This window comes from Anopheles gambiae, chromosome 3, assembly GCF_943734735.2.
Source record: "Anopheles gambiae chromosome 3, idAnoGambNW_F1_1, whole genome shotgun sequence".
NCBI lineage: Eukaryota > Metazoa > Arthropoda > Insecta > Diptera > Culicidae > Anopheles > Anopheles gambiae.
The window spans coordinates 12,484,772-12,510,351 of NC_064602.1; the positions used below are offsets into that span (position 1 = coordinate 12,484,772).

Genomic DNA, 25,580 nt, shown 5'->3' on the forward strand with positions numbered 1-25,580 from the left:
GCTTGTGATAGCAGGAAAAGTTCACAGTCCAATAAACACATCGTAGGTTGTGCGTGTGGAATTGCAAAGATCCGGTTTCTTCAAAAACAAATTACCATGCTGGGATATTGGACCTTTCTTAACGATGGGTTGCTCGTTGAGATAAAAATAAATCACTCACAACCACACGTTCGAATTTTCTTCAAACCACTTCTCCAAACTGCTGCCCCAAAACACACACAAAAAAGTTTGGCCTTCCCAGTCCATTGAATATGCGCTCCCTATTAATGGATATTGATCTGATCCTTCTGTGTCTGCTCGACTTCCGCTTGAGCCGCATCCAAATAATGTGCGTGACCGTCTTCAGGTCGCTACGGCCATCGTGAGATTGAGCTGAGAGTTTGACGTCATCAGTGTCAGTGCGCGGTCGTCTAATATAGATTACATGTCCCAGTGTATGCTTTACTGGCTGTATGACTTACAGCTTCCCTTAATAAACCATGGACATCAAGTTCCTTTGCACGCTTTCTACCTCGCTGGATTTCTCGCTCCCTCTTTCTCTATTAACAGCGTCTTGTTGGGCTGGAATATTCTTGTCGGCATTTTGCCAAAAACTATCCATCGTTATGGACTTGGAATTCGGTAATGAGTCTACCGCGATATCTCTAGTTCAAGGTTGCAGCTGCAGCTGGTTTTCATTTCCAATAATGTTCCGCCGGACGGTATAGTCCATTTTTAAAACACATTTTTGGATCTATACTGGCCATTAAAGCGAGCAAACAACTCCAACATCGACGCACATCATTTATCAATCATGAATAGCGCGACTTGACGCATTCGTCGACGGTACTCCCTTTCTCCGCTCACCCACCAACTCATCGCAATGATGTTCGCAGTGGCCCCTCAAAACATTAATGTTGCGTGATGACGCCATCGCGAGTTATGAACAGCGACGACTCCGGTGGTCAATCGTGCGTTCCGTGTTCGGTTTCGTAGCCGCACTTGCCGGCTGGTGGTGGTCATCCCCGGGGTTGAAAGTATGCTTGAGTGCCCACGGGCTATTTCTCGTGTTGCGGCCACTCGCCGTACGCTGAACAGTGTTTGCCTAATGCCCCCGCGGCCACAGACTGGCGGAGCATACTTTTGTGTTTTCTTTAGAGTGCACACGAACGTATGAAGTCACACCACTGCGCGGTACTTGGGACGTCCAAAATTGCGCCCAGCAGCGTACAGCGTGTGGGTGTGGCAGAGGTTGTAAAGAGTTCAAGTTGATGAAGGTAGGTAAGGGGCAGATGTAGGTTTGACCAGTGGATTCCTTTTGCTCAAGATGTAGCTCGCACTGCTCAGTGTGTCGATGAATTGGTATGCAGAAGTGTCTAACTAATGCTAGCAAAGAGAACGAGGTTAAGAGAGCAACTCCAGTATGTTAACAAGGATCTTATTCACGCCTCTGGACGCTCTGGTTGATGCGTTTAAAGTGTTATGGAGAAGCAGTTTTTGATGAATAACGACCAAATCACAGCTTGTTGATGACGGCTGCCGGTGTTGGGGTTGGTGAGCTGGGTAGCGAATCGCTAGAGCCCGTAAAGCATAATTGAATGAACAAATTACATCAATTGGTCGTCGCTGGAACGCTAGAAGCGCTCCTCGGTGTGTTGGATGCGGTGCCATTTGTTTCACTTTATCTTACGCACTTTCTGGTCGCATATTATTGTGCAGCAAGTAGTGCTCTTATTACGGTGAAGGCCGTTGCCTTCCATTAAGATGCACTTTCTTTAGTTAGTTTATGTGAAGAGGTGGCAGTTTTCTGGCGCTCGCGACCATTGAAGCTGTTTGGAGATACTTTAACACAGACCATCGCCCTTGTCTCTAATTAGCCTATTGAGGCGCAGTAATGATAGGCCGTGGGGCCACCGTAAAGTATCGGAATAGTGGGTGTCTGGGACCTTATTTAATTGAGTTTTCCTGACCGAGCTGGTGCCTAAAAGGCCACTTTGCAATTGGCAGTGAAATTGAGGACATCAGACTTCAATGAGTGCGCTTTCATCAGACACATTTAATGGAAAAAGTTATTTACCGAAGATTGTGTCCCCATTTTACCAATAGAATGTATCCCCTCTATTAGAAAGTTCGTGCATCCCCACCGTTTTAGGCCAATTGGTTGTCTATCAAGATGTGATCTAATGCTACTCTTTACCGCCCACAATAATTCCATACACACTGTAGGACTACCATCACGTTTCATGTGAGCTCCTGTGCGGAGGAGGATCAACCCCAGGGGCGCCGCTACTCGATCCAGCAATGTTGCGCTACCGCACGGAAAGCATCGCAGCATGGTCAGAGTTTAGGTCAAGTGGAATCAAGCCATGCCAATCGACACCGATCGCACTAGACCGAGCTACCGGGCAGGCGGCTGTCATTAGCATGGACGTCGCATAAGCATCATAAAGCCATATGTGTGTCAGCAGTTGAATTTGATCGGCTACTGGTTCATAGATCTGTTGCAAACTTCCTGTTGAAACGGGCCCAGTAAGAAAAGAAGAGAGTAACAGAAGAGTGCTCTATACCAGAGGCAGGTCCCAATAATCCACGCTTCACTGGCTGCTCACAAAGCAAAACACACGACACTGTGTGGTGAGGTAGGAAGGTGCGCACTGCAGCATGAATTTTTAATTCCTATGCTCATTTACATTACATGTGCGTCCACAGGCCAGCAAACACACACAGCAAGACAGCAACCACGATCGATTGGTTGGATTGATTTTGCTTCGGCCAAAGACTCGGGCCACCGAAAAAGGGCCTCCATGGGGGAGATCCGAGTATGGTTTGATGGGTGGATTTGCACTGGCTTGCTGGCCATCTAGTTCCTGTCACGATCATGGTTTCCCTTTCCACCCGTGTTCGGTTTCACACCTAGCTATTATTTATTACTGCGTGATGTTGCTGTTTCCGGTGTGAAGAAAAATAGCAATAAATTGAATGATCACTCGCTCACTCACGTGCGTAAATCGATTTTAATTACTGTTTTAATGGGAAAGCTGCTAATAATTAACATAACATTTGCATTTGCGGCTGTTTAGATTGCATTAAGTCAATGAAACCATACTTTTCCTCAAGAGTACACCCTACACACCATACCATTTCTTCTCGTTCCAAGCCTCCCCAAACGAGGGCAACTAGTGTATGTCGGCATATTGCATGATCGATTCATTATCGCGATCATGTTTCATAGCTCACCGAGTGGCGGCGTTGTTGCTTGCCCGACAACTCAAGAATTTATAACCCATTCAATAAACTTAAAGCATGTAATACACGCACCCTTGGAGAAACATATTTGCATTACACGCTGCCGGTCCCAAGTGCACACGCCACAAAAAGGCTACTGTTTGGATAAACATTGAATGTCTTAAATTTCGCTCGTAACGTCTTATCCTGCTCGATCTTGTCTGTGAGTGTGGTCGTTGGTGGCGGTGATACTTGGTATCTATTTTTCCTCCCCAAAACCCGAATAAAGCGCACCCAACCGGAACAGGTTGAATGAACACACATGCTGCCAGTGTTTAAGTGTTTGCTTTCAAGTTTTTTTCTTTTTCTAGCTAGAAAATTACCACACACACACACACAAAAAAACCCCGTACGCGTGAGAGTACTTGAAATATGCAGTTTTTGTTCCGTGTGCGGTGGTAAAGTTCAACTGACCCGAACTGGACGTTTGTTTACATGTAATAAGCGCTCACATGAGCGCACCGCTAGACTTTAATTATGAATGAGATGAGAATTTATTCTTTATGCGTTGATTTTATAGCGATAGCACCATAAACAAAGCACTTTAATGTAGGTTTTTCTTCCATTTCTTTGGTATTAAACATGATTTCCCTTCTTTTTTCCTGTCTTCTCCCCCTTTCAGATCACAATCGTCTTGCTGGGGCGACGGCGACCACGAAATCGGCTGCCGCGGCGGCCACTGCCGGTACGGTCGCTGGCAGCAACCACTCGCCGAAACCGACGCTGGCCAAATCGACGCTGCTACGGTCGACGAGCGCGGTCCCGACCACGGCGACGAATCATCACGCAACCCCACCACCACCACCATCGCACCTGTCCCACCATCCCCAGCATGCGGTCAATGGCGGCGGCGGCGGCAGCGGCGGGGTGGCCCACAACACGACGGCCGCTTCGGCGGCCAGCAACGCAACCGTCAAAGCGATCCAGCGCAACGGCACGATCATACTGGACAAGTCCAGCTCCCCGCTGCTAATCTGCGAGGTGGGCGAGCGGGCAAAAGGGGTCGCTGCCGGGGCGAGCAGTGCGACCAGCACGCCGGAAGTGCAATCGATACTGACGATACTACCATCCGCCTGCTCGACGCCGCTCGTGGCGACTGCCGGGACGCCGGTGGCGGCAGGAAAGGAACCGAACTGTGATCAACTGCACCAGCAGCAGCAGCAGCACCACCATCCGGTGCGCAACGGTCGTCACCGTGAAACGGCACCCCATCACAGCGAGAGCAAAGGATCGGAACTGGTCGACCTTGCCATGCTCAGCCATGCCCAGAAGGGCGTGGAAGCGTTGGGAGTTTTAGTACAATACCTAGTTTTTAATGTAAGTAGATGGCAAACGCAGTTTACAGTTTTTCATGCTTCATTTGCTCTGTGCAATATTGTCCCCTTGCATTACCGCAAACGAAACCGCATCAAACGGAGGGTTTAGCTTTGACAAACAGCAACAACATCAACGCAGCAGCGCGAAAAGTGCATAGAGCTGTTGTTGAGCAAACACTCGACCTAACCTAATTCGTTCTGCCGTCCAATACAATAAACATCCTGCGGCTGGTGCATCCCGTGATCGCGCCACAGCACGGACCCATGTTTGACATTTCCGATTCGACAGGGTATCTCCGGGCGGGATGTATCCGTCCCTGTTTCACTCGACAGGATACAGGGTTGTTATTGTAGCCCGCGCGCGGTCGTTTCCGTGCACAAAAACCAACCGGAGCGATTGCGCACACATTGGCGAAGTTGTTTACTTTAGCTTCTATCGTCACCGATTGCCAAATGCCCCCGGTGGGCTAGCGGATAGGTACAAATCCAATGATTTATGCTCCAGTTCTTCTTGGTGCGGGGACATGTTGCGGTTGGGCAGCAGGTAGCGCTGGGCAAATGCCCCGCAGTTTTGCCACTGTCAACGAATCGCAACACGCATCGAAAGGGGTTTTGTAGCTAATCGGAGCAACACGAAGGAACATGCTGAGTTTGAGGTAGGCAAATGTTGAATCATCGCCAGTGAATTATAATGTTCTCTCGTTCGCTAGCAACATCCCGGATTTGACTCATGTTTGCAGCGATGATCGCGTCGATTTCGATTACTCATCGATGAAGCTTTCACACATACTGCAGACAAGAGGAGCACAGTTTTGCAGGATGATTGTTAGAATAAAGCAATGGAAAGTAAGGTAAAATGGTCGTTCCGAACACGGCTGTGACCCAATTGCTTAACGATCCTCGTTCCCTTCGGACATCGGCAATGACACAGAAAGGATGCATCGGCAATGCGGTGTGCGTAATGCTGCTGCTGTATTGCACCGTGTGCGTGTGAAGCTTTGAACTATATATTACCCTGCGGAGAATGCGTCCACAGCGGCCGACCATTGTTGGCGAGAGGCGAGAGAAATGCGGCAAAAGGTGCGATAAGTGGGCGGGCATTTGCTTAAATATTTTATGTTGCGGACCCGGTACAAAGCAACGGGTCCGGCAAATCATAAAAGCAGCCGTGCCGGTGGTTTATGACATAATATGGTCGCACGGTAACGGCAACGGACAGGTGGTTTTGTCCTGCCAGTTACCTTACCTTAGGATCGTATTTTTCTCAGGGTAGGAAAATAAATGTTTCATTTTTATACTTGCCAAACAGAATTAGTTTCGGTTTAATGTTCACAGGTTTTTTTTTCTCTACTACAGTGAGCGTTTGCTTCGGATCGTGGGGAGTTGAGGATATAGATATAGATATAGGATATAGACTACAGTTCTCTTGTGAAATTGGGAATTTTCAAATGTAAAGAGAAATGGATTAAATTATTGTAGCATCATAAAATAAAACAGAGCAATTAGGTGAATACAGTTCTTCCTTCAATTCATATATACAAATGGAAGGATCTGACCGATTTTAGATTCTTTTTAATTGGGCGACTGCGAAACTACGCGATCATGTGCCTCTACAACTAGACTACATGATCGCATTCAGTTATGTTTCATACGTTTCATGTCTAATTTAAACCAAACTGAGGACTAAGACTGTATGACAAGATCAAAACAGATTAAAAGCTTTGATATCTACAATGGTGAATAGAGTTAAGCCTGCAGGTTGATTTAGATGTTAGTGAGAACGCTTGATTATTGAACATAAAGATAACGATTCTTTTGAACCAGTCATCGTTAATCAATAATTGCGATCCGTCTGACACCTTTCCGCTGACGTTTTGGTTTTCATAAAGAGTACCGCAAGAGATTAATTCAAAATCCACAGTCCCGAGTATCATTAGTGTATTCAAACATCGTGCAGCAGTTATGACTTTGACTCACGGCGAATCGTAAAAGTGTCCCGCGAACTTTGAAATGTTCTTCAGCAGTAAACAGTAATCGAATGCGGGACATCAGAGATCAAGCATATAAGAAGATAAGAAACACGTAATAGTTTATGTACTAACTACGAACCCCATACTTGATACACATGTTGGAAAATCCAGTTTCAGGAGCAAGTTCCAAGGTTCCAAATTTCAAGAACGTGATCGACTGATACCAGCAAGTCCTTTCGACGGTGAAGTTCCTATCCTTGCAATCTTGTCACATTACCGTGTGAATTTACAATGTACAAAGTGTACACACCTTTCCCTAAAAGCGACACATTTAGCATTTCAAAACATCCTGTTATTGGCCCATTTTCCCACCGTGAGAACCTGCAGGATACATCAAATCACCATCCCATTCAACGTGGTAGGTGCATCTAGCGAGCACCGGGAAAACCCCAAAACCGTTGATTGCACTTATCTCATGAATATTTACCAGCTGTTCCCAGCTCTGCCACGACAACGCCACGACATCATCGAAGGGAGAGGCTCGGTTTCTTCCCGTGTAGTAGTATTACGGGTGGTGCACAATTTTTACTGCCCACCGCTGCTACTCCATTCCCATTTTTACATTGTTCAATTCCATTTCAAAACCTGTGCAATTATTTGCTCTAAAAATTAGAATAACAAAACCGGATCCCATCATCATCTCCACTCTAGGTGCTCGGTTATGGTGTGTGTGAAAGTTTTTCCTTCGAAGCACACTGGTATAGTGCTGGTTTTCCCCATACGGTGTGTCGTATGAAAATGGTACACTAAAGTGTGGGATGCGTTGTAGAGGAGAAATGATTCGTTCAAGTGCAGGTTTGCCTGCGCTTCTCCAGATACTCGCCTTACTGCACGGGAGTGTTGCAGTTTCCCACCCGTCCAGATCTCTCCAGCGTATGTGTTATAGCCTGATAATGTGTGGCCCGCATGTGATAAAATGCAAATGTGTCATCAGAAGAAAAGACAGCAGCAGCAGTAGTAGTAGTAGCTCTTGTAGGATGCATGTTGCAATCACCACCACCGTGCTTGAGAGGCGGATTCCAACGAAAAGAATGGTTCATCAAGTGCAGTCCCGAGCCTCAGCCTTTTGCCTGCACACACACCATCCCGACCGGCATATGCAAATGAGGAGTGTAAAGTAAACCTCTAATAAAATCAATAATTCACAGGTGGTGATACTCTGCACTCTGTGATTCTGTGTGGGAAACACGGTAAAGGGAAGTTTAGTGAAGGATTCTCCCGCATGGACGAGCGTTATCCAGGCAGAGGGTTATTAAAAATGTAAATTAAATTCGAATGCGAGTGAAATCCGCTTTCCGATGGTTATGGTTTTTGGGAAAGGTGGCAGAACTGGTGGAACTCAACAGTTCTGTGACGACGTCCTTTACAGGTACAGCCGTTGCATAGACTGTCCGGGAGATTAGGGGCGCTGCTGTTTTTTTTAGCAGACCGGGTATATTTGATTCGTTACGAGCTTGTGGATCGAACTTTGACAAATGTAAATTTTTTGGGCCACAGATCCAGATTTTCCCTCCCGCAGAGATTCGCAAACCATATGTGAGGCGACACGATATTGGAATATTGGCAGGAAAGTACCGAAAATCATCCTCCTAGCTTAACGCTACAGACAAAAGAGAGCTATTTCTTTTGTGTTGTTGAGCAAGCAAAGCTCCTCGGTCCCATTTCACCCATGTGAGGTGGTCATTATTAGGGGAAAAGAATTCGCCCCGAACTCCTCTGAAGTGTCCTCTCGGTTCTCGGTGTACTTCACGGGCGCGCGAGTACGTATTGTTGTACGGCGGATGGTTAAGTGGATTTAGTCTTTTCTTCCCGCACGAAAATCCCCCAAATAAAGATCACCCACGACTCGACCCTGGCCCTGGCCCTGGATCAGTTCTGCGGATGCTTTTGGATGGCTCGTTGGTAACAAAAAGGACGCGGCACGGTATGATGGTGGGATATTCCTATTTACCGTGCGGATTATCTGTTCTTAGGTGCTGATAATCTGTGCGTGGGATGGGACGGTTTGGAGTTGGATGTAAATATGAATTTAAATAATTCGGCAATTTAACATCTTCGTGGAAATATCTTTCATTTAGGGAGCGTAATGAGCGCTAGGATCCTTCTCGTAACCTGGAAATTACGTGTTACGCTTGCTCGCTGTGAAATTATAATTTGTACTTTATTTTACTCAATTTTACACTTCGGATACAACTTACCTGTTGTACCTGTGTAACTTACTCATGTGCTCATGCTAACTTTTGTGCTCATCTCTCTAATGAGTTTGATCCTCAGTGTCTGCCACTGATAGTGCCCTCATTTAACTAAATAATTATGTCTCTTTGCTCGAGAGAAAGAATCGCTGGAGGACGTTTCATTGCACCAACAAGTTCAAAATGCACAATGCGCTTTGGTTAATAAAATCAGCACCGTTTTTACAACTCTTTCCACATCACTCACTGTAGCAGAGTCCATAAAATGGACAGCAAACCACCCGATCGGTTACCCCTTTTCAATATTTACCAACTTTGTTTGTAGCCCGTGCAAACCACCGGTACTGCCGTATGCTGTAAAAGTGTACATTTCCAAAACCCTTTTTCCCCCTTTTTGGAAAGTGTTTGGGAATTTTGGAAAAACCTGCTTCATTCCTTCCTGGTGGTGGTGGTGCTGTATGACGATGTATGTAAGAGGAAGGGTGTATTCTACTCACCGCGTGACTGGTTTGGAGCGCAAAGCCCTATCTCTTCTACCGAGTTTACCGATGCAGAAACGCACTTTATTTTTGTTTACTTTGCACGAATTATCATCGTACGCTGTCGCTTTATCGATAATACCAACTGCTGGCCCGCGCGTTATCACAAACCCCGATGAGCCATGGGGATGAGCAGGGCTTTGGGCAGCGTGGAATTTGCAAGCACCAGCACCAGCTGATTGTGGACGTTTGACGTTTAGTGTACAGAGCGCACGCTCCCTGTGCCACACAGTGACAGTTGATTTGTCGTGGCCTGCTTTGGAGTTGGCGGAAAACAAAACGCAAGCAGGCATGCTTACCGCAGAGAAGATGATCAACGATTCTTTACCGTTCGATTTAGCTAAAGAGCTGCAGTTAGTGTGTGTTATTGTTGTCGTTCTGTGCTGTGTCCTGTGCTACGGAAGATATGCCAAGGGGAGCAAATGCGTGGATCAACGACCTGTTCGAAAGGTAGGGGAAGGCAGATAATGATTCGCCTTTGCTGGTGTTGTACCTGTTTGCTCCTACACGAAGGGCCAATGTACCCCACGGGTATCCGTGTACCTTTAATGTGTTCTTCTGTTTTTAGCATGCAGGCCAATATTCTAAGCTAAAGGTGAATAGAAAAGGAAAGCGAATTTTGGTTCCTCTCGCTCACGGTTTGCCTGGGTAGTTCCGCAGGTAGCGCAGACAGGAAGGATAATATCACTGCATGGGGTAGTCTCGTCATCAGACGCTCTCGCCCAGCAGAAACGTGTCCTTCACCCACTGTGTCCAGACTCGTTTGCTCGTGGAGGGATCAGTCTCGGTTGAACAGTCGCGCTGGACAGACGAACTAATGTGAACACATTCGTCTTGGGAAGGTGTCGAGGTGTGTCGAGACAAATCGTCTTTTGATAGAACTGTGAAAGAGGAGTCGAAGGAACCGTGTGTGCAGCTAGTGCAATGTGCTTGTGAAGAAGAATAGAGTAGCGGAGCAGTGTGTGTACGGGAGGCGACAACGTCTGTGATAATTGAGAAGTAGTTAGGGGAGAGTTCTCTTGTGGTTCGGTGGTGACTGTTTGGTTTGGAGTTAGTGACGGTGGTGTGACGACTGTGCCTACTTGATCGTTTGGGGACATCTTGTCAACATGATTGAGTACGATTTAATAGTGGTAAGTGTCGTGAACTAATTCCAGCAATATGCAGCCTTTACCTCCAGTATCTTAAAGAACGGTGTAATTGTAAAACAGACTTTTTGGCAAAAGAAAATCCTCATGGACGTTTTCCTGCAGGTCATAAACCCGACTAGCTGGTGTGCAGAAAAAGTGGCATGCAAATTTATTCATAAGCACCTCACAAAAAAAAAGGTTACACGGAACCGGTCGGGACCCCGAAAGCTCATATGTTCATACCTGGCAAAAGTCCTGCCACAAAAAAATAAACAAAAAACCGTTACACACACAAGAACGGAAAATGCCCATTTTGGGACGGGGATTATAATCATCGAAAATCAAACGCTTATTTCGCACGCATTTGCCGGGTTTTTGGATAATCCCACCGGCACAGGTAACAATCTCCTCTCCCACCTGCAAAAGCAATTTGTCCCTGCTCTTGCCCAGAGGTTTTGCTTGGGTTTTGTCGGTGTGAAAAGAGAAATAACACACACACACTACCGTGATGTTTATTTGATCCCATCTGCACATGATTTCCTGCAAGCTGGTGACAAGCTCGGCAAACGATCTCTGGGGCTGTGTGTTTCTGGGTGCAACGGCGATCGGTTAGTCACGAGTGTAGCAACGCGCGGGTGTAACACAAGACCTGCTCGATCAGCCGGAACGGGAACTGGCTGGATGAGAGCAACGCAACGACGAAGTTGGTTGCAAAAAATAAGCGTTTTGGTTCGATTGCACTGTGATTGGGTTTGGCGAGTCCGATCATTGCCGAGTTGATCGTCGATCGGTGCGCTAGGGGAGAAGGCTTGTGGCTGGCTGATGGTTGTTTGCGTGATGTTTCGAAGGTTCCATTTCTTTTTGGTGCGTTTCGTTTCGTTCTAGTGTCTGAAAATGTGTGCAAATGTTTATCGAAGTGCAATCATGTCTAATTAATGTGTTTTTCTTTTCCCACCTCGGTTACAGTTGGATGCCTTCTCCTGTCCCACGATCAAGGCGGCACACCAGAAGACCTCCGCCGACCTGCTGGAAACCAAGTCCATACTGGACGAGGAGCGCACCAACAGCCAAACGCTGAAGCAGCAGCTGCTAGAAACGACGGAGCGCGAAACAGAGCTGCAGGAGCTGCATCGCTGTGAGCTGAGCAAAGGTAGGAACGAAACGCATCCGCAGTGTGTGTGTGTGTGTTTTTATGAGCTATTTTTATTAACAAATTGCACCCTCTCTTCACTTCGCAGTTGAAACCTGTCTCAGTGAGCAGCAGCGCAGTGCGGACGACCGGATTGCCGCACTGGAAGCGCAACTGCTCGCGAAAGAGTCCCACAGCCGCGAGCTGCTGGCGCGCATCGATGGCTACGAGGCGAAGCTGACCGACCAGGCGGAGCAGCTGGAAAGCGCTCGCGCCCGCGAGCTGGACCTGCTGCAGCGAATCAACGCGCTCAGCTGCACCGAGAACGAGCTGCGCGACAAGGTACACTCCAGCGAGCTGGCCTTCAGCGAGCGGTTGCAGGCGGCGGCCATGCGCGAGCGCGACCTCACCGACCAGATCAACGGGCTGCACCGCGAGATGGAGCGGATGCGGCGCGAAACCGAGCGCAAGGAGCGCGAGCTGGAGGAGAAGCTCACGATCACGAAGGATGAGTGTGTGGTGCTGCGGCAGAGCCGGAACGGTTCGGTGGAACCGGCCTGCAGCCAGACCGGCAGTGGTACGGCAGCGGCCAGCAGCGGCAACACGATGAACGTGTCGGGCAATCCGCTGCAGCTGAACCGATCGTCCGGCAACATCAACCACCTGCAGGTGCTGCAGGACGAGGTGGACAGTTTGCGCTGCGTGCTCGACCTGAAGCAGCGCGAAATTTCCGAGCTGCGCAAGCAGACGCAGGAGTACGAGCGGGACGCGAAGGATCTGCCCGGTGCGCTGACGAAAATTTCCGCGCTCGAGTCGCGCATCGAGGATCTGGAGGTGCAGCTGAAGACCAAAACGGAGGAAGAGAAGTAAGTGGTCGAACGGAGTGAGAGAGAGAGCGAGAGTGCGCTTTCTTGTTTGCATTTATACTAATTTTTCGTTCATTTTGTTCCGTTTGTCCTACAGAGAGCTGCAGCAAAAGTTGAAGCATTTGCAGGACAACCTAAACCAGGAGACGAAGATCAAGAGCCGGCTGTCGCTGCACAACGAGGAGCTCCAGTGGCGGCTCAAGCAAAACTCGGAAAAGTTCACGCTAGCGTACGCGGAGCTGTCCAAGAGCTACCACGAGAATTCCAGCTTCATGATGAACGCGACGAAATCGAGCCTGGACCAGTCGGTCTCGCACCACCAGCACCAGCTGAGCCACAACCAGTCGCGGTCGAGCTGCTCGGACCGGTTCTTCGACATGGACGACATTTCCCCGCCGACCTCGCCCGTCATCAAGGGCATGGTGGAGAAGAGCGACTCCGTCTCGTGGGTGCTCGAGATCGACGACGAGCCGCCGGAGGTGTCGGCCTCGCGCATGGTCCGCCGGGCTGGGTCGTTCCGCTCGAGCGCCGCGTACGACTCGGTGGCCAAGCGGCCAAAGTGCGCCGGCCTGAACCAAACCACCAGCGGCATCCAGCAGTCGAGCTCGGCCGCCTCCATCCTGAAGCAGCACTCCAGCGACCTGTCGGCGGCCGCGGTAAAGCCACCGCACTCGGGCGCCCCGTCCCACCGGTTGCGCTCCAAGTCGGTGAGCATCAAGGCGGCCGAACCACCAAAGAAGATCGTGCGCTCGAACTCGGGCGCCTCGGCATCGCCCTGCCCGCCGGCGGGCGTTCCGTGCAAACCATCGCTGCGCATGGTGGATCTGCCGGGCTCGTCGTGGAAGGAGCAGCCACTGTACAGCAGCTCCCCGTACGCCCACAAGCGCTACCTGACCGAGGAGCTGGATTTGATCGGCACGGGCAAACCGTTCGCCGAGCAGCAGCAGCAGCAGCAGCACCATAACCGGGCGAAAGACTTGTTCCTGGAGGAGACGGAGTTTCTGAGCGAACCGGACAGTCCGTTCGCCCGCTGCCCGCCAAACGGGGCCGGTGAGGGCAACATTGCCGATCCGCCGGTCGAAATCTTTCACCGCGACAAGACGCCCCACTTCAAGAAGAGCAAGGAAAACCGTGGCCTCATTACCTGCGACACGACCGCACTGATGGGGGGCGTCGGCAGTACGTCCAAGGCGTCCGGCAGTGGGGGTGGGCTGACGGCGCGGGAAAAGCGCCGCGAGTTTACGCGCAATGCCGGCAGTGCGCTGAAGGAGGGAGCGGGTGAGGCGCTCGTATCGGGCTCCAACTCGGACGACGAAGCGCTGTCCACGTCCTCGTCGTCGTCGGGCTCGTCCTCGTCCTGCATCTCCGAGGCCAGCCTATCGTCGGCGACGGGGAGCAGCAGCAGCAGCCACGACAACAGCCCCCTGCACAGTGGCAAGCGGAGCAGCGAGCGGATGAACAACGAGCACGACGACACGGTGGAGGGTGCGGCGAACTCGTCGGACGAGCATCCGTCCCAGCACCGGCGGCGCCATTCGAACGTCTCGCTCGAGGACGCACTGATGAAGAAGATCGTGGCCAGCCTGAACGGGGGCGGCGACGAGCCGCACGACGGTACGCCGATGGAGGTGAGCTGGTCGGAGGATGGCGATCCCGGGTCGGAATCGAACGTATGACAAGACGACGACAGTTTTTAGGGCGGACAGCGACAGAGAGGGCACGTGGGAGAGCAGCAGCAGGGAGGGGGGCGACCATTGCGACAAAAGTGAAACACATTATTCTTTAAGAGTAGTCGGTACACCGATCGGCGCAGTGGCGCGAGAGACGAACGGTGTGAAACATACGGTGGGAGACGATACTTCCTCGTTGCCCTTTGCCCTCCCTTTTCCTCCACGCAATACGACGGGTAAAAAGCGCGGGTCATAATGATTCCGCTCAAGTGATTTGCATTTTCTGCTTTCCGGAAAACCGATTTGAGGATCGATCGGGTTCGAGCGACAAAAACACGACAAAAATGCAAACAATCGAATGTGTGCGTGTTAAGGCTTTGGTTAGATGTTAGGTTAGGTACTTCTGGTTCTCATCACCTTACAAAAAGAAAAACTTCAAGAGTTGCTCGAGTTGCTTATTAGTTGTTATGATGATTAATATTTCCCTATGTTTTTGTTTAGCGCGTAAGTTTGTTTAGTGTCCTACTATTATTACCAGTCGTTTAATTTGTCGTTAATAGAATTAGCGCGAAAACCTCTCCCCACTCTTATATATATAAAAAACCCAAACACACACACGCGAGATAGCTACGACACACACACGGAAATCAAATACTACTGTTACTACTAATAATGGCATCACACTACTGAGAAAGAGACTATTTAATCGAAGAAAATAAGAAACAGAGAGAGAGACAGCGAGTGCGACATACATAATTGCAAATGAGAACAGATTGTCTTTGGATTTTTTTTGTGGGCGGGTGTGTGTGTTGGTTCCACTTCGGTTCGGATTAGATTTAAGCCTGTCTTCGTGTGCAAAAACAAAGCTGCAATTCGCGCTCTGCCATGGCAAAAGAGGCTCCCGCTTGCTCGATGTCCTCGATCAATCGCTGTCTGTCTGGATGGAAACTGTCGTTAGAAGCCGATCGTCTTTGGGAAGCAACCTCCAATCGGGTTCATCGCTGACCCTCACTCTCTGGGTGTGTGTGTCTGTATAAAATACCGAAAAACGCTTAGCAGCGCTATATATTTGTCTCAATGGACGCGAAACATTGTGTTAGAGAAGGTTGAGCGAATTAGTATGTGTGTTCTTTCCGGACCATAGCTTAGGTGTATAGTAGTAGCGATTAAATCAAAACAAATTTAAAACCACAACCATTGTTAGTATCCCCTTCTCTCCTACTTCCCACTCCTCTCCTTTGATCGAATAACCTTGAATTGGGTCGCAACGTGACATTCGCAACGCGACATCGTGTTTTTCTTTTTTAACCTTAAGCACTGGACAATGCAGAACGATTCTTCCCCTTTTATCTTTATGTGTATATGTTTCCACTGTATAACCTTTAACCCTTAACTTGTTACGCTGTTATGTTGTTTGTAAAATTTGTAACCACAATTCACAGCACTGTTGGGTCGTCGATGGTCTATGGGTTTAATGCTCCCCACATTCGGCCGGCCCCGGGGGCAGTGCGTTGAGTTGTGTGGAAGAAGCGAACGCAAACCTGCGAGAGGATCGCGTGTGGTTTGGTTTCGTGCTTGTAGATTTTTTGGAACGTAGATTTGTCCGATCGCGGTAACCATTACCGGGACCTTGTTTGCGGATAAAACTTTGAACTGGACAAGTAGCGTGGAGCATTTGTAGGCGCAATCCGTAAGAAAACGAAAGAGAGAGAAAGAGAGAAAACGGTAGAAAATAAAGTGTAATAATTTGTTGGGAAATGAAATTTTCCATTCCCTTACTTAGAGACGATACGAGCGTTTACATGGAAGGAGCTATAAATACAATCTATAAACACTACTAAACACCATACACACATACATACATGCAAAACACACCCAACATTATGAAAGTGTTCTTCAACTACTTCAATTACTGGTTTGGTAAATAGTGAACGAAGCTGAACATGAATGTGGTATAAGTGCATAAGTTTCTTGGAAAATATGTGTGAGAGAGAGAGAAAGAGAGAGATTGAAAGAAAAAGCCCCCTTATTGTAAACTTTATCTACTACTCAGATTCTATAAAAAAAGAACAAAACAAAACAAGTGAATAATTTAACCCAAAGCCGAATGTGTTAATAGCAAAGATTGTCTTGATTGTCTTGCAAATGCAAACTCCATTGCAAAAAGGTTGCACCTGCATGGGTCTGCAGCCGAGAGAGAGAGAGAGAGCTAAATCCCGAGAGAAAAGCAAAGCTGCGATGATCCATTTGAGTTTAAAATACAGATTAATGCAAACTGTAATGCATATTGCAAAGTGAATATTATGGCTGTTTTGTCATTTTCATTTAAAAAAAGATACCGAAATTTTGACCCTTTTTTGTTTTGTGTAATTTGCTTTCTTTTCTGCCTTTTGGATGGATTGTAGTTGAATTTAGCTACTTGACGTGCCTCGTAGCCAACGGTTTTCTTGTATGCAACATTTCAAAATTTGAAATTTGCAGTTTTGAGCGAAAAGTTTCATGAAATATTTCAGACTTGCTCGTATGATTTTAGAACATTTAAATTAAAATTACTATTGCTCAAAAAATTGTTCATATTCTTTCTTCAAAATAGTTTAAAAAGTTATAAATAAGTGTAACTTAATCAAATCTTTATTAAAAGTATGTGTATCAACTCCACAAAAATGCCCATTTTTAGTACAAAGGCCCGTTACCCGTTACCGTTCCGCGGCGAACAGTTGCCCCAGCTTAAACTTTTGCACCTTCCCGGACGTCGTCTTGGGCAGATCGTTCAGCACCCGCACGTACTTGGGCACCTTGTAGTACGCCAGCTTGCCCTCGCAGTACCGCTTTATCTCCTCCCGATCGATCGTCTCCTCCGGATCCTTCAGCCGCACGTACGCACACAGCTCCTCGCCCGTACGCTCGTCCGGCACACCGATACAGTGCACCTCCAGTATCTTCGGATACGTGTTCAGATAGTCTTCCACCTCCTTCGGGTAGATGTTTTCACCACCGCGTATAACGACCTCCTTTAGCCGGCCCACAATCTTCCCGTAACCATCCTCGCGCAGCATAAACTGATCGCCCGTGCGCAACCACCGATCCGCGTCGATCGTTTCCTTCGTCTTTTTCTCGTCACCCCAATAGCCAAGCATCGTACCGTAGCCCCTCACGCACAGCTCGCCGGCCGTCCCGAACGGTACGATATGGCCGTCCCGATCGATCACCTTTGCCTCGTAATGGTCCGTCACGTGGCCGACCGTTTGCTGCACATCTTCGGGGCTTTCCTCAAACAGGGATTGGAAGATGACGGCCGTCGTTTCCGTCATGCCGAACACGGTTTTTACCTTCCGCACGCCCAGCGTGTGCTTGATGTCCGCGAACAGCTTGGGCGAGCAGGTGGCCCCACCGGTGACGGCAATTTCGGGCGAGTCGAGCTTGGCTCCACTCTCGACGATCCGCCGCACCAGGTCCACGTACATGGTCGGTGTACCAAGAATGATGGAGCATCTGGAATTAAGATGAGAAGAGCACATTAATTCTGAAACAAAGTTCTTTATTGTCAGTAGTCATACCTTTCCCGTACAATGGCAGCCAAGGAATCGGCCGCCTTAAACCCGGCAGTTGGCAGTACGAGGGTCGAGCCGTATGAAAGGGCCGCCATGATTGCGATGACCATTCCGAACGCATGGAAGAGGGGAACCTGTACACAAAGGCGATGCATCCTCTGATCCATCTCGTTCCTATTGCCAATGTGTAGGCCATTGTTGACGAACCCAAAGTGGGACATGAGGGCCGCCTTCGGGTGGCCCGTTGTGCCGGACGTGAACTGCAGATTGACGCCACTGTCCGGCATGATCTTGGACTGCAGCATCTCAATCTTGCTGATGGCCTGCTCCGAGGGTAGTTCAAATAGTTCGCTGAATTTAATGGCACCACTGAAAGAGTGGGATTACATTTAGTTAGACTATCCTTGCGTACCAAGGAGGATCACATCTCCCAAACTTACGGTAAACTCTTCTGGCTGTCAATGATAACGGCAGACAGTTCGGGCAGTGCTTTGCTCTTTAGCTCTCCCGGCTTGGAGGAGGCCAGTTCTGGTGCAATGTGGGATATCATGCCGTAGTAGTTCTGCTGCCGGTAGCCTTCCGCAGCAACGAGCGCCTTCACACCGACCTTTTGCAGTGCGTACTCGAGCTCCGGCACTTGATAGGCAGGGTTGATGCCAACCTGCAAAAGAGTGGTAAAATATATTTGTTTTTACTGGTTTTTTTTGGTCACATGGCTTCTTCCAAATCAATTTCGGGAGTACATAAATGATCCTGGGTGAGGGCGAAAGTTTTTCTTTACTATATATCTGAATTCTGAATATCTGAATTTACAGGAGCCAATCTACATTCCGCAGGGTACATCAATAGATACTGATTGTAGATCATTACTAGTTCTAGGATCCATATTGTTCCTGGAACTGATCCTGAACTAATATCTTTTCTGGAACTGAACAAAATATTGAAACTGATATTTAACTCTTATCGGTACTGTAACTCAGTAGTTTTCAATCTGTGATCCGTGGCGTAAACAGATGTGGTCCGCGAAATATTTGGTCACATACAAGTGGTCAGTGCTAAGTCAGATCCTAAGAAAGGTTGGAGAGCACAGCTGTAACTGATGCTAAACACTTGCTGGTTATAGAATTGAAATAACTTATACTGGTCATGGGACTGATTTTGAGCCCTCAGCAGTCGTTGTACATGCCTCAAATTCATATCGGTCCTAGAATTGATATTAAACCCATAAGGTTTCTGAAAATCCTGGAACCTATTTCTGAATTTATATCGGATCTATGGTTGATCTTGACTCTGTACCGATCCTGGAACTGATTTTGAACCCATACTATTTCTGGTATATATCCCAACCCTAAACTAGTACTAAAACTAATACCTGTTTCGGAACTGATTCTGAAGCCATACTGGTGTTGGAACTAATCCTGCTTTCATACCACTCCCGAAATTGATACCTAATCCTTAACGGTACTTAATCCACATTCTTGGATTTGATCCTGAACTCATCTCGCTCCTAATTTTGTTTTATTCTGGTCTAAATATTGATCGTGGATCTGGTTCAGTTCATATCGCAAGGGACCATCCCAGAAGCCAGGAAGTAACAAAACTTGTTTGTAGAGATAGACATAGAGATAAACACTCTCACTCTTTAGCGCCAACGAACAATCCAAAGATCAATGTCCCAAAAAAGCGAGACTTTCCCAGACGATAAGGCGGAGTTGGGTCTCACCTGCTGAGCGATTGCGTCAGCAGACAACTGTAAACAACACGCGACGAGCGTGAATTCCCCCAAAACCAGAACCAGACCAGGAGGAGAACAGGTTTTGTGCTATTGTATCAAGAATTTGGCGACCATCATCTACAGCGTGCCAACTCTTTCTTCGCTCAGTTGTGACCGAACCGTTCATCCGACTGGGTATCCATGGCGACTGTTCGTGGCGTGCTGTTTGCTGCGTTGTTGACAGTAGTGCATTCCGTGCTGGGCCAGGGGTGCGGCGAGCGTAAGGTCGACTACGCGAAGCTCATTCTCGGTGGTGAGGATGCGATCTCCGGCCAGTGGCCATGGCACGCAGCCATCTTCCATCGGATCGAGCGCTCGTTCATGTATCAGTGCGGTGGTGCCATCATCAATCAGAACACAATCTTAACAGGTAAGACCGACCGAAACACACACACACACACCAACTACGCCCCTGTGGTTACTACGATTGTTGTTTTGACAGCTGCTCACTGTGTGCAGCTGAATCAGGGCGTCATTACGGTGGACCGGCTGTCGGTGCAGGTTGGCCGGACGTACCTGTACGCGGCGGAAAGCCACACCCAGGAGCATCAGGCCGAGCGGATCATCGTGCACGAGGAGTACAGTGCGGCGCAGGTGCGGAACGACATTGCGCTGATCAAGCTGGCGACGGACATTCGGTTTACGGAGTACGTGCAGCCGGTTTGCCTGTGGGACCGGGCCCGGACGGACATTGGGCAGCTGATCGGGCGCGTCGGTACGGTGGTTGGGTTTGGCATTACGGAGATCGGCGAGGTGGCGGATCGGTTGCGCGTGGCGTACATGCCGATCGTCGATACGCAAACGTGCCTGGAGAGCAATCGGAATCTGTTCGGGCGTGTGCTGACGCGGAATGTGTTTTGTGCCGGGTTTCGCAATGGTGAGGTTCTTCGTTTAAGATTAAAAGCTTGCCAATTTGATGAGCCTGTTAACCTGTTTCTTTCTCTAAATTCGAACAGGAACGACGGTCTGCGGTGGTGACAGTGGTGGCGGCATGTACTTTGAGATCGAGAATCGCTGGTACATCCGGGGGATCGTGTCGTTTAGTGGGCAAAACTGTCAGTCGGCCGACTTTGCCGGGTTTAGCGATGTGGCCACGTACCTCGATTGGATCAATCGGTACACGAGCGGCACGCAGAGCAATCCGTACTCGGCGGCGGTCATCAACAAGCAGCAGCTGCTGGCGCTCGATGTGTGCGGTGCGAACAGCTACCCGGGCACGCCGGAAGATGGGAAACCAGTTTTTCAAGGCTACCCGTGGCTGGGTGTGATCGAGTACGTGCAGAGCGCCACCGGGCAGCGGCGGGTGCTGTGCCAGGCGACGCTCATCACGCGCCGTTACGTGCTGACGGCGGCACAGTGTGTGTCGCTCTCGTCGAATGCGAATCAAATGTGAGTTAAGGGGTCCAGCGGGGAAAGATGTTCGGAAGGTGTCTAATGTATCTTCCCTTTTCTGCTTAGTCTTGGCGTACGTTTGGGAGAGTATGATACGGTAACGAATCCGGACTGTGCGTTCGTCCAGGGCAGGCAAGAGTGTCAGCCACCGGTGCAAGCGGTCGGGATTGAAGAGATAATCGTCCATCCCGGCTTCAACAATCCAGCGTTTGCGAACGATCTGGCACTGATCCGGCTGCAGCAGGAAGCGAACATTAATCAAGGTGAGTCGTCTCTACACCCAACTGTGTTTGCTCTTCTTACACCTTTTTTTTTAATTTTTGTTCGCTCCACTAGACAACATCAAACCGATCTGTCTACCGTTCTCGACCGCCCTGAAGTCGCATAAACCCTCCTACTACATCCGCACCGGGTGGCTGGCCCGCAGCACCAGCACCACCCTGTACCGGAGCTTCCCGAGCTCGATCGAATCGGTCGGCTGCCAGGACGCGTACAACGACCAGGACGTGCCGCTGGAGAAAACGTACGGCCAGATCTGCATCCGCCGGGATAATCCATCGGCCGGCGTTTGCACGTTCAACATGGCCGCCACACCGCTCCAGTCGGTACAGGTCGTGGGCCCGAGCGAGCGGTACGTCCTGTACGGATTGCTCTCCTTCGGCCCGAAACAGTGTCTCGAAACGTACCCGGACGTGTACACGGCGGTGGCACCGTACGTCGATTGGATTGTCTCGAGCCTGAGACCGTAGAATGCAAATGCCGTTAGGCCGTGTTATGCTTACCGTGATCATGCCGGCACGCGCCGCCGCCAGATTGGTGAGGTAGAAGAGTGTCCCATTCGGCGCCCAGATACCGACGCGATCGCCCTGCCGCAGACCGAGCTGATGGAAGGCGGCGGCCAGCCGATCTACCTGTGCATGAACGCGAACGAGACAGAAGGAGAGAAAGGTGAGGTGAAGTTTCATTCGCAAAAAACTAAAGGACAGTTTATGGTAAATTACGGGCAAAAGTGTGTCCTCGTCCGAGGGCGTAATTGATCTTAATTGGCTCTCGCAGGACGAAACGGAAGGAGCCGCCGGGCATTTCGGGCATTTAATTAAGCTGTCGACGCCTATGTCTGTGTGTGTGTGTGTGTGTGTATGTGTCCAGAGCAGTAGGTAAGCGGCTTACCTTGTCTAGGACGGCAGCGTACGTGAGCCTGGCGCCGGCTTCATGGCAGGACACGATCGCTTCATTGTTGGGGAACCGTTCCGCGGCCAGGCGTAGATGTTGGCCGACATTGCGATAGACCAGCGGTTTGCAGCCGATATGGTGCACGTAGCTTTGGGCTTTCTCGTGCGCTACTCCACTGGCGTCCGTTGATTGCGTGCGGATTGATTGTAGGACTCTAGTTTGAGCGAGGTAGTTTGTAGGGTAAATTTAAATCAGGGTGATTATAATCGATAGTAAGATCATATGTAGGCTGATGTAAGCGTGGCTATTTCGTCAACTTAAAGATTTAAAATCGCATTTGTTTTAATGTCAAAAATCCCCCATAACACAGATTTATCGCAAAGTTATTTCCTTATCTATATTACTTATTCTTCGTTATGAGGCATAACGATCGCAGTTGGTCGAGCCCTACCTTAGTTATCTGTAGCTGATTAGTGTCCTAGCTAAGGGAGATTTGAACCCACGCGCGGGTGTATTTTTAGGTCGTATAACTTGACGACAGTGGCACCGTTAGTCCCCAATTAAGTCTATAAAGCCTTTAAAATTGTTCTCTTCTTCTCCTAGCTATCGTTTATAGACATTCTTCAATCTTCCTAATATCTTAATGTTACTGATACAGGGTTGCCCATGATTGTTTCTTGTATTGTATTGGGCTCATCTCACGATTTATTTACGTGGACCTATTGAAAATCAATTAAAACATTTCAAAAAAAGCATTCAAAAAGTGTCGGAAAACAATTAAAAAATCCAGGGAAATTGTGCAACTCATAGGCTCAAATTAATTAATTATCAATTAATTCTATTATAAAACGTTTAGTGAATAATGAACGTGATCCTCCAGCAGACAGCAGGGTGCGAATATTTAATCATCAGATCAATAGATGTATTTTGATAGCCAATGTTTGGCTATATAATATCACATGCTATATGTTGGTAGGGATACACATTGTAATGTTTGTAGCTCCCAGTCCTTTCTATGTGAAGCAGATCCGACTGGGAAACATTTCACTTCACTGTGTAGTAATGCAACCAGCAGACACACATTCAACTGACAGTGTGAATAATGTACACGTCTTAAGAAGTTATACATGATAATAATTTACAAAAAAACTAAATTAAGAACAAATCAATTCTTACTCTTTTAAGTCATCCGAATTCACAAAACAGAATTCTTGTTTTTTCACTGTGAAGCTTCTTACTACAAGCTTCACTGTAAAGCATTGTGGAGAGTAACTTGTTTCTTGTTTATCAAGTCCAATCTTTAGGTTTAGCAATCACGATCAGCAATTACACTCTTAAATTCGTACACTTCCGAATGAACTTTAGAAAAGATACAACTTTTTGAAAATGTGTAGAAAATGCCCTAACGTTACTATCATTTCTTTTTCTTATTTGGACCATCTTATTTGGGTTTTAGTTATTTATATGGCCTAGCGCAATGTCACCCTGGCTTAGGATGGCTTATGTCGATGCAAAATTTGAACCCATTATATTCATCGACCACTGCCATACACGCAACGACTGTTTCATTGCATTACTCCTAACCCTACATCATCATTAAATTTTTATTCAATTAGTATGTTTGAATTATTAATATGAAAATTAGCACTTAATACGCTGCACTACGATGACAATGCTATGGTCAGTTCGTTAGCTTGCACTTCAAAGAAGGAATACACTTTGCTGTTTTGGGGAAGTTGTGTTTAATAATAACAATATTCAACGTAACATCATCACCATTCAATCGTTTATATCCAAAACTGCCTCACGCACGCATGTGTCTTGTGCACTTATTGCCTATATCAATTAGCACCATTTTCAGTTATTCTCAGCTGACAAGCTCATACACACATTCAAAATAGACAGAATTATTCATTCGACAAACATCAGCTTGCTGGGCAGTCGACATCTCGGCAAACTCACTGTACATGCTGCCCGTTTGTGATCATGATCACGATGTGTAACACCCCTCCAATACCCATCCGTCACTAACGATCGTCGATCGTTGGGCTTGGGCAAACCTCTTCACCCCTTACCTGCTGTACCAAGCCGCACGCTGGTAGTGGTAATGGGCAAGCAAACGTAATGATGCCATGATGTCAAAAAAGGCGGAAACACAAGCGCGCGTAACAAGGTCAAATGCACAAACACACTGCAGTTTTGATGCACCGTTGCACTTTCGCGTAATTGCGTGTGCGGCTGCGTACAGTGACAGACGAACGCGTAACCACTTGTTGTGATCGAGGGAGCTGCTGTTCGCGCACCGGCAGTCACCGACTAACTAAACGCGCCGCGTAATCGTTGCAGTTTCAGTACTATCAGACGGCGCGTCATAAATGGCGTGCCCTTTCTTATCACCCCATCCCCGGTGGGTTCTTAATATACGCGCTATCGGTGGTCGTAAAGTTGAATGGAGTTGAGCAAAAGGCAAAGAAAACCCTCCCGTGGTTGGAATAAGAAACCGGCCCCCCTTATTAAAAATAGAGCCGTCCTTAGGTCTGTGGCGAAGCGTCCGATGCCGACCGACCGACAAACTGTGTCTTACCGGCTGTTTTGATAAGATTGTTTACAAGCGGTTCTATGTGTATGTGTGTGTGCAAACATCAACTCCAAACGCAGCTGATTATCTAACAAGTCAGCCCCAGAATTGGCCTCTTGGGCGATTGTTTATTCACTCGAATTGGCAATGGGATCGCGGGCGCTCTTCTACTTTTTGTGGCGTCCAACGATCGTTAGGAATTCAGTTAAGGTCAAAGCGTGATCTAGGTACGGAACCAGTTTGCCGGGCAGGTACGATAACGGTTTGGAACGGTTTATGACACGATCGGTCACAAACCGGGTAGCAAATTGTACACAGAAAAACCCCTATTGAAAACGAAAGCACGATCATTGACGTAGACGATCGCGGGTAGTGCTGTAGAAGCTAAATAAAGCGCCACCACTTTCTGTGCAGGAGAAGGTTTGCTTTTTTATCATATTACCTAAAAAAACAGAACATCTCAAGTGCCCAGCAACGGGGTTATAAAAAAGCCGATACTTTGGGTAAAGGATCGTTTGTTCAAGATAAAGAGTAGAAAACAACGTTATCCTAGGGTGCCAAAGGGGCAATTGCTTGAGAAAACTGCCAAAATCAACGCTCCTCTACCAACAAACAAAACGGGTGAGCAAACAACAACGACACACACCAAAAAGTCCCTGCTAAAGCGCGATAATCTGGCCTGGATGTAGCCGGAATGGAACGAAACGTTATAAACCTTGTCTAGACGACGTGGGACCAGATTATCTTGGTGGTGCTATTTGTCTTTTTAAAGGTCTCGTTCTAAAACTTTAGATTGTTGAAATATCCCTTAAAAAGTACCCTTTGCACTGGTCTCCTTGTCCACGCAAAAGGTATTATTGAACCCTGTTCGAGACCTGTTTGCACTTGTTCTCAACTACGCCGTAAGAGAATGTCCTACTTTGTGCAGGATGAGCGGGCGGAAAACCCGTCTCTCAAGCATGGAAAGTCTCTTAAA

The 25,580-nt window shown here is 48.1% G+C and overlaps 3 protein-coding genes across 9 annotated transcripts in view; 2 read left to right on the forward strand and 1 right to left on the reverse strand.

The window, feature by feature from the left end:
• Positions 1-16,435, forward strand: part of LOC5668232 (uncharacterized) — a 153,329-nt gene extending 136,894 nt beyond the window's left edge. For all 7 annotated transcript variants that reach the window (XM_061662094.1, XM_061662095.1, XM_061662091.1 and 4 more), the window contains 4 exons: positions 3,887-4,581; positions 11,438-11,621; positions 11,710-12,466; positions 12,564-16,435. In XM_061662094.1, the coding sequence (XP_061518078.1) occupies positions 3,887-4,581; positions 11,438-11,621; positions 11,710-12,466; positions 12,564-14,142 (3,215 nt within the window). In that variant the 3' untranslated portion in view covers positions 14,143-16,435. The remainder of the gene's footprint in view (positions 1-3,886; positions 4,582-11,437; positions 11,622-11,709; positions 12,467-12,563) is intronic.
• Positions 16,436-16,480: 45 nt separating this feature from the next.
• Positions 16,481-24,615, reverse strand: LOC1275423 (medium-chain acyl-CoA ligase ACSF2, mitochondrial). Its single transcript, XM_314666.5, has 6 exons — positions 24,102-24,615; positions 22,024-22,240; positions 21,636-21,764; positions 18,128-18,348; positions 17,694-18,056; positions 16,481-17,628 (listed from the first exon to the last, which is right to left on the reverse strand). The coding sequence occupies exons 1-6, from the start codon at positions 24,158-24,160 to the stop codon at positions 16,833-16,835; spliced, it is 1,785 nt and encodes a 594-aa protein (XP_314666.5). The 5' UTR covers positions 24,161-24,615; the 3' UTR covers positions 16,481-16,832.
• LOC1275424 (CLIP domain-containing serine protease B15-like) lies at positions 19,563-21,642 on the forward strand. Its single transcript, XM_061662097.1, has 5 exons — positions 19,563-19,831; positions 19,904-20,338; positions 20,418-20,850; positions 20,920-21,116; positions 21,190-21,642. The coding sequence occupies exons 1-5, from the start codon at positions 19,603-19,605 to the stop codon at positions 21,600-21,602; spliced, it is 1,707 nt and encodes a 568-aa protein (XP_061518081.1). The 5' UTR covers positions 19,563-19,602; the 3' UTR covers positions 21,603-21,642.
• Positions 24,616-25,580: the final 965 nt, after the last annotated feature.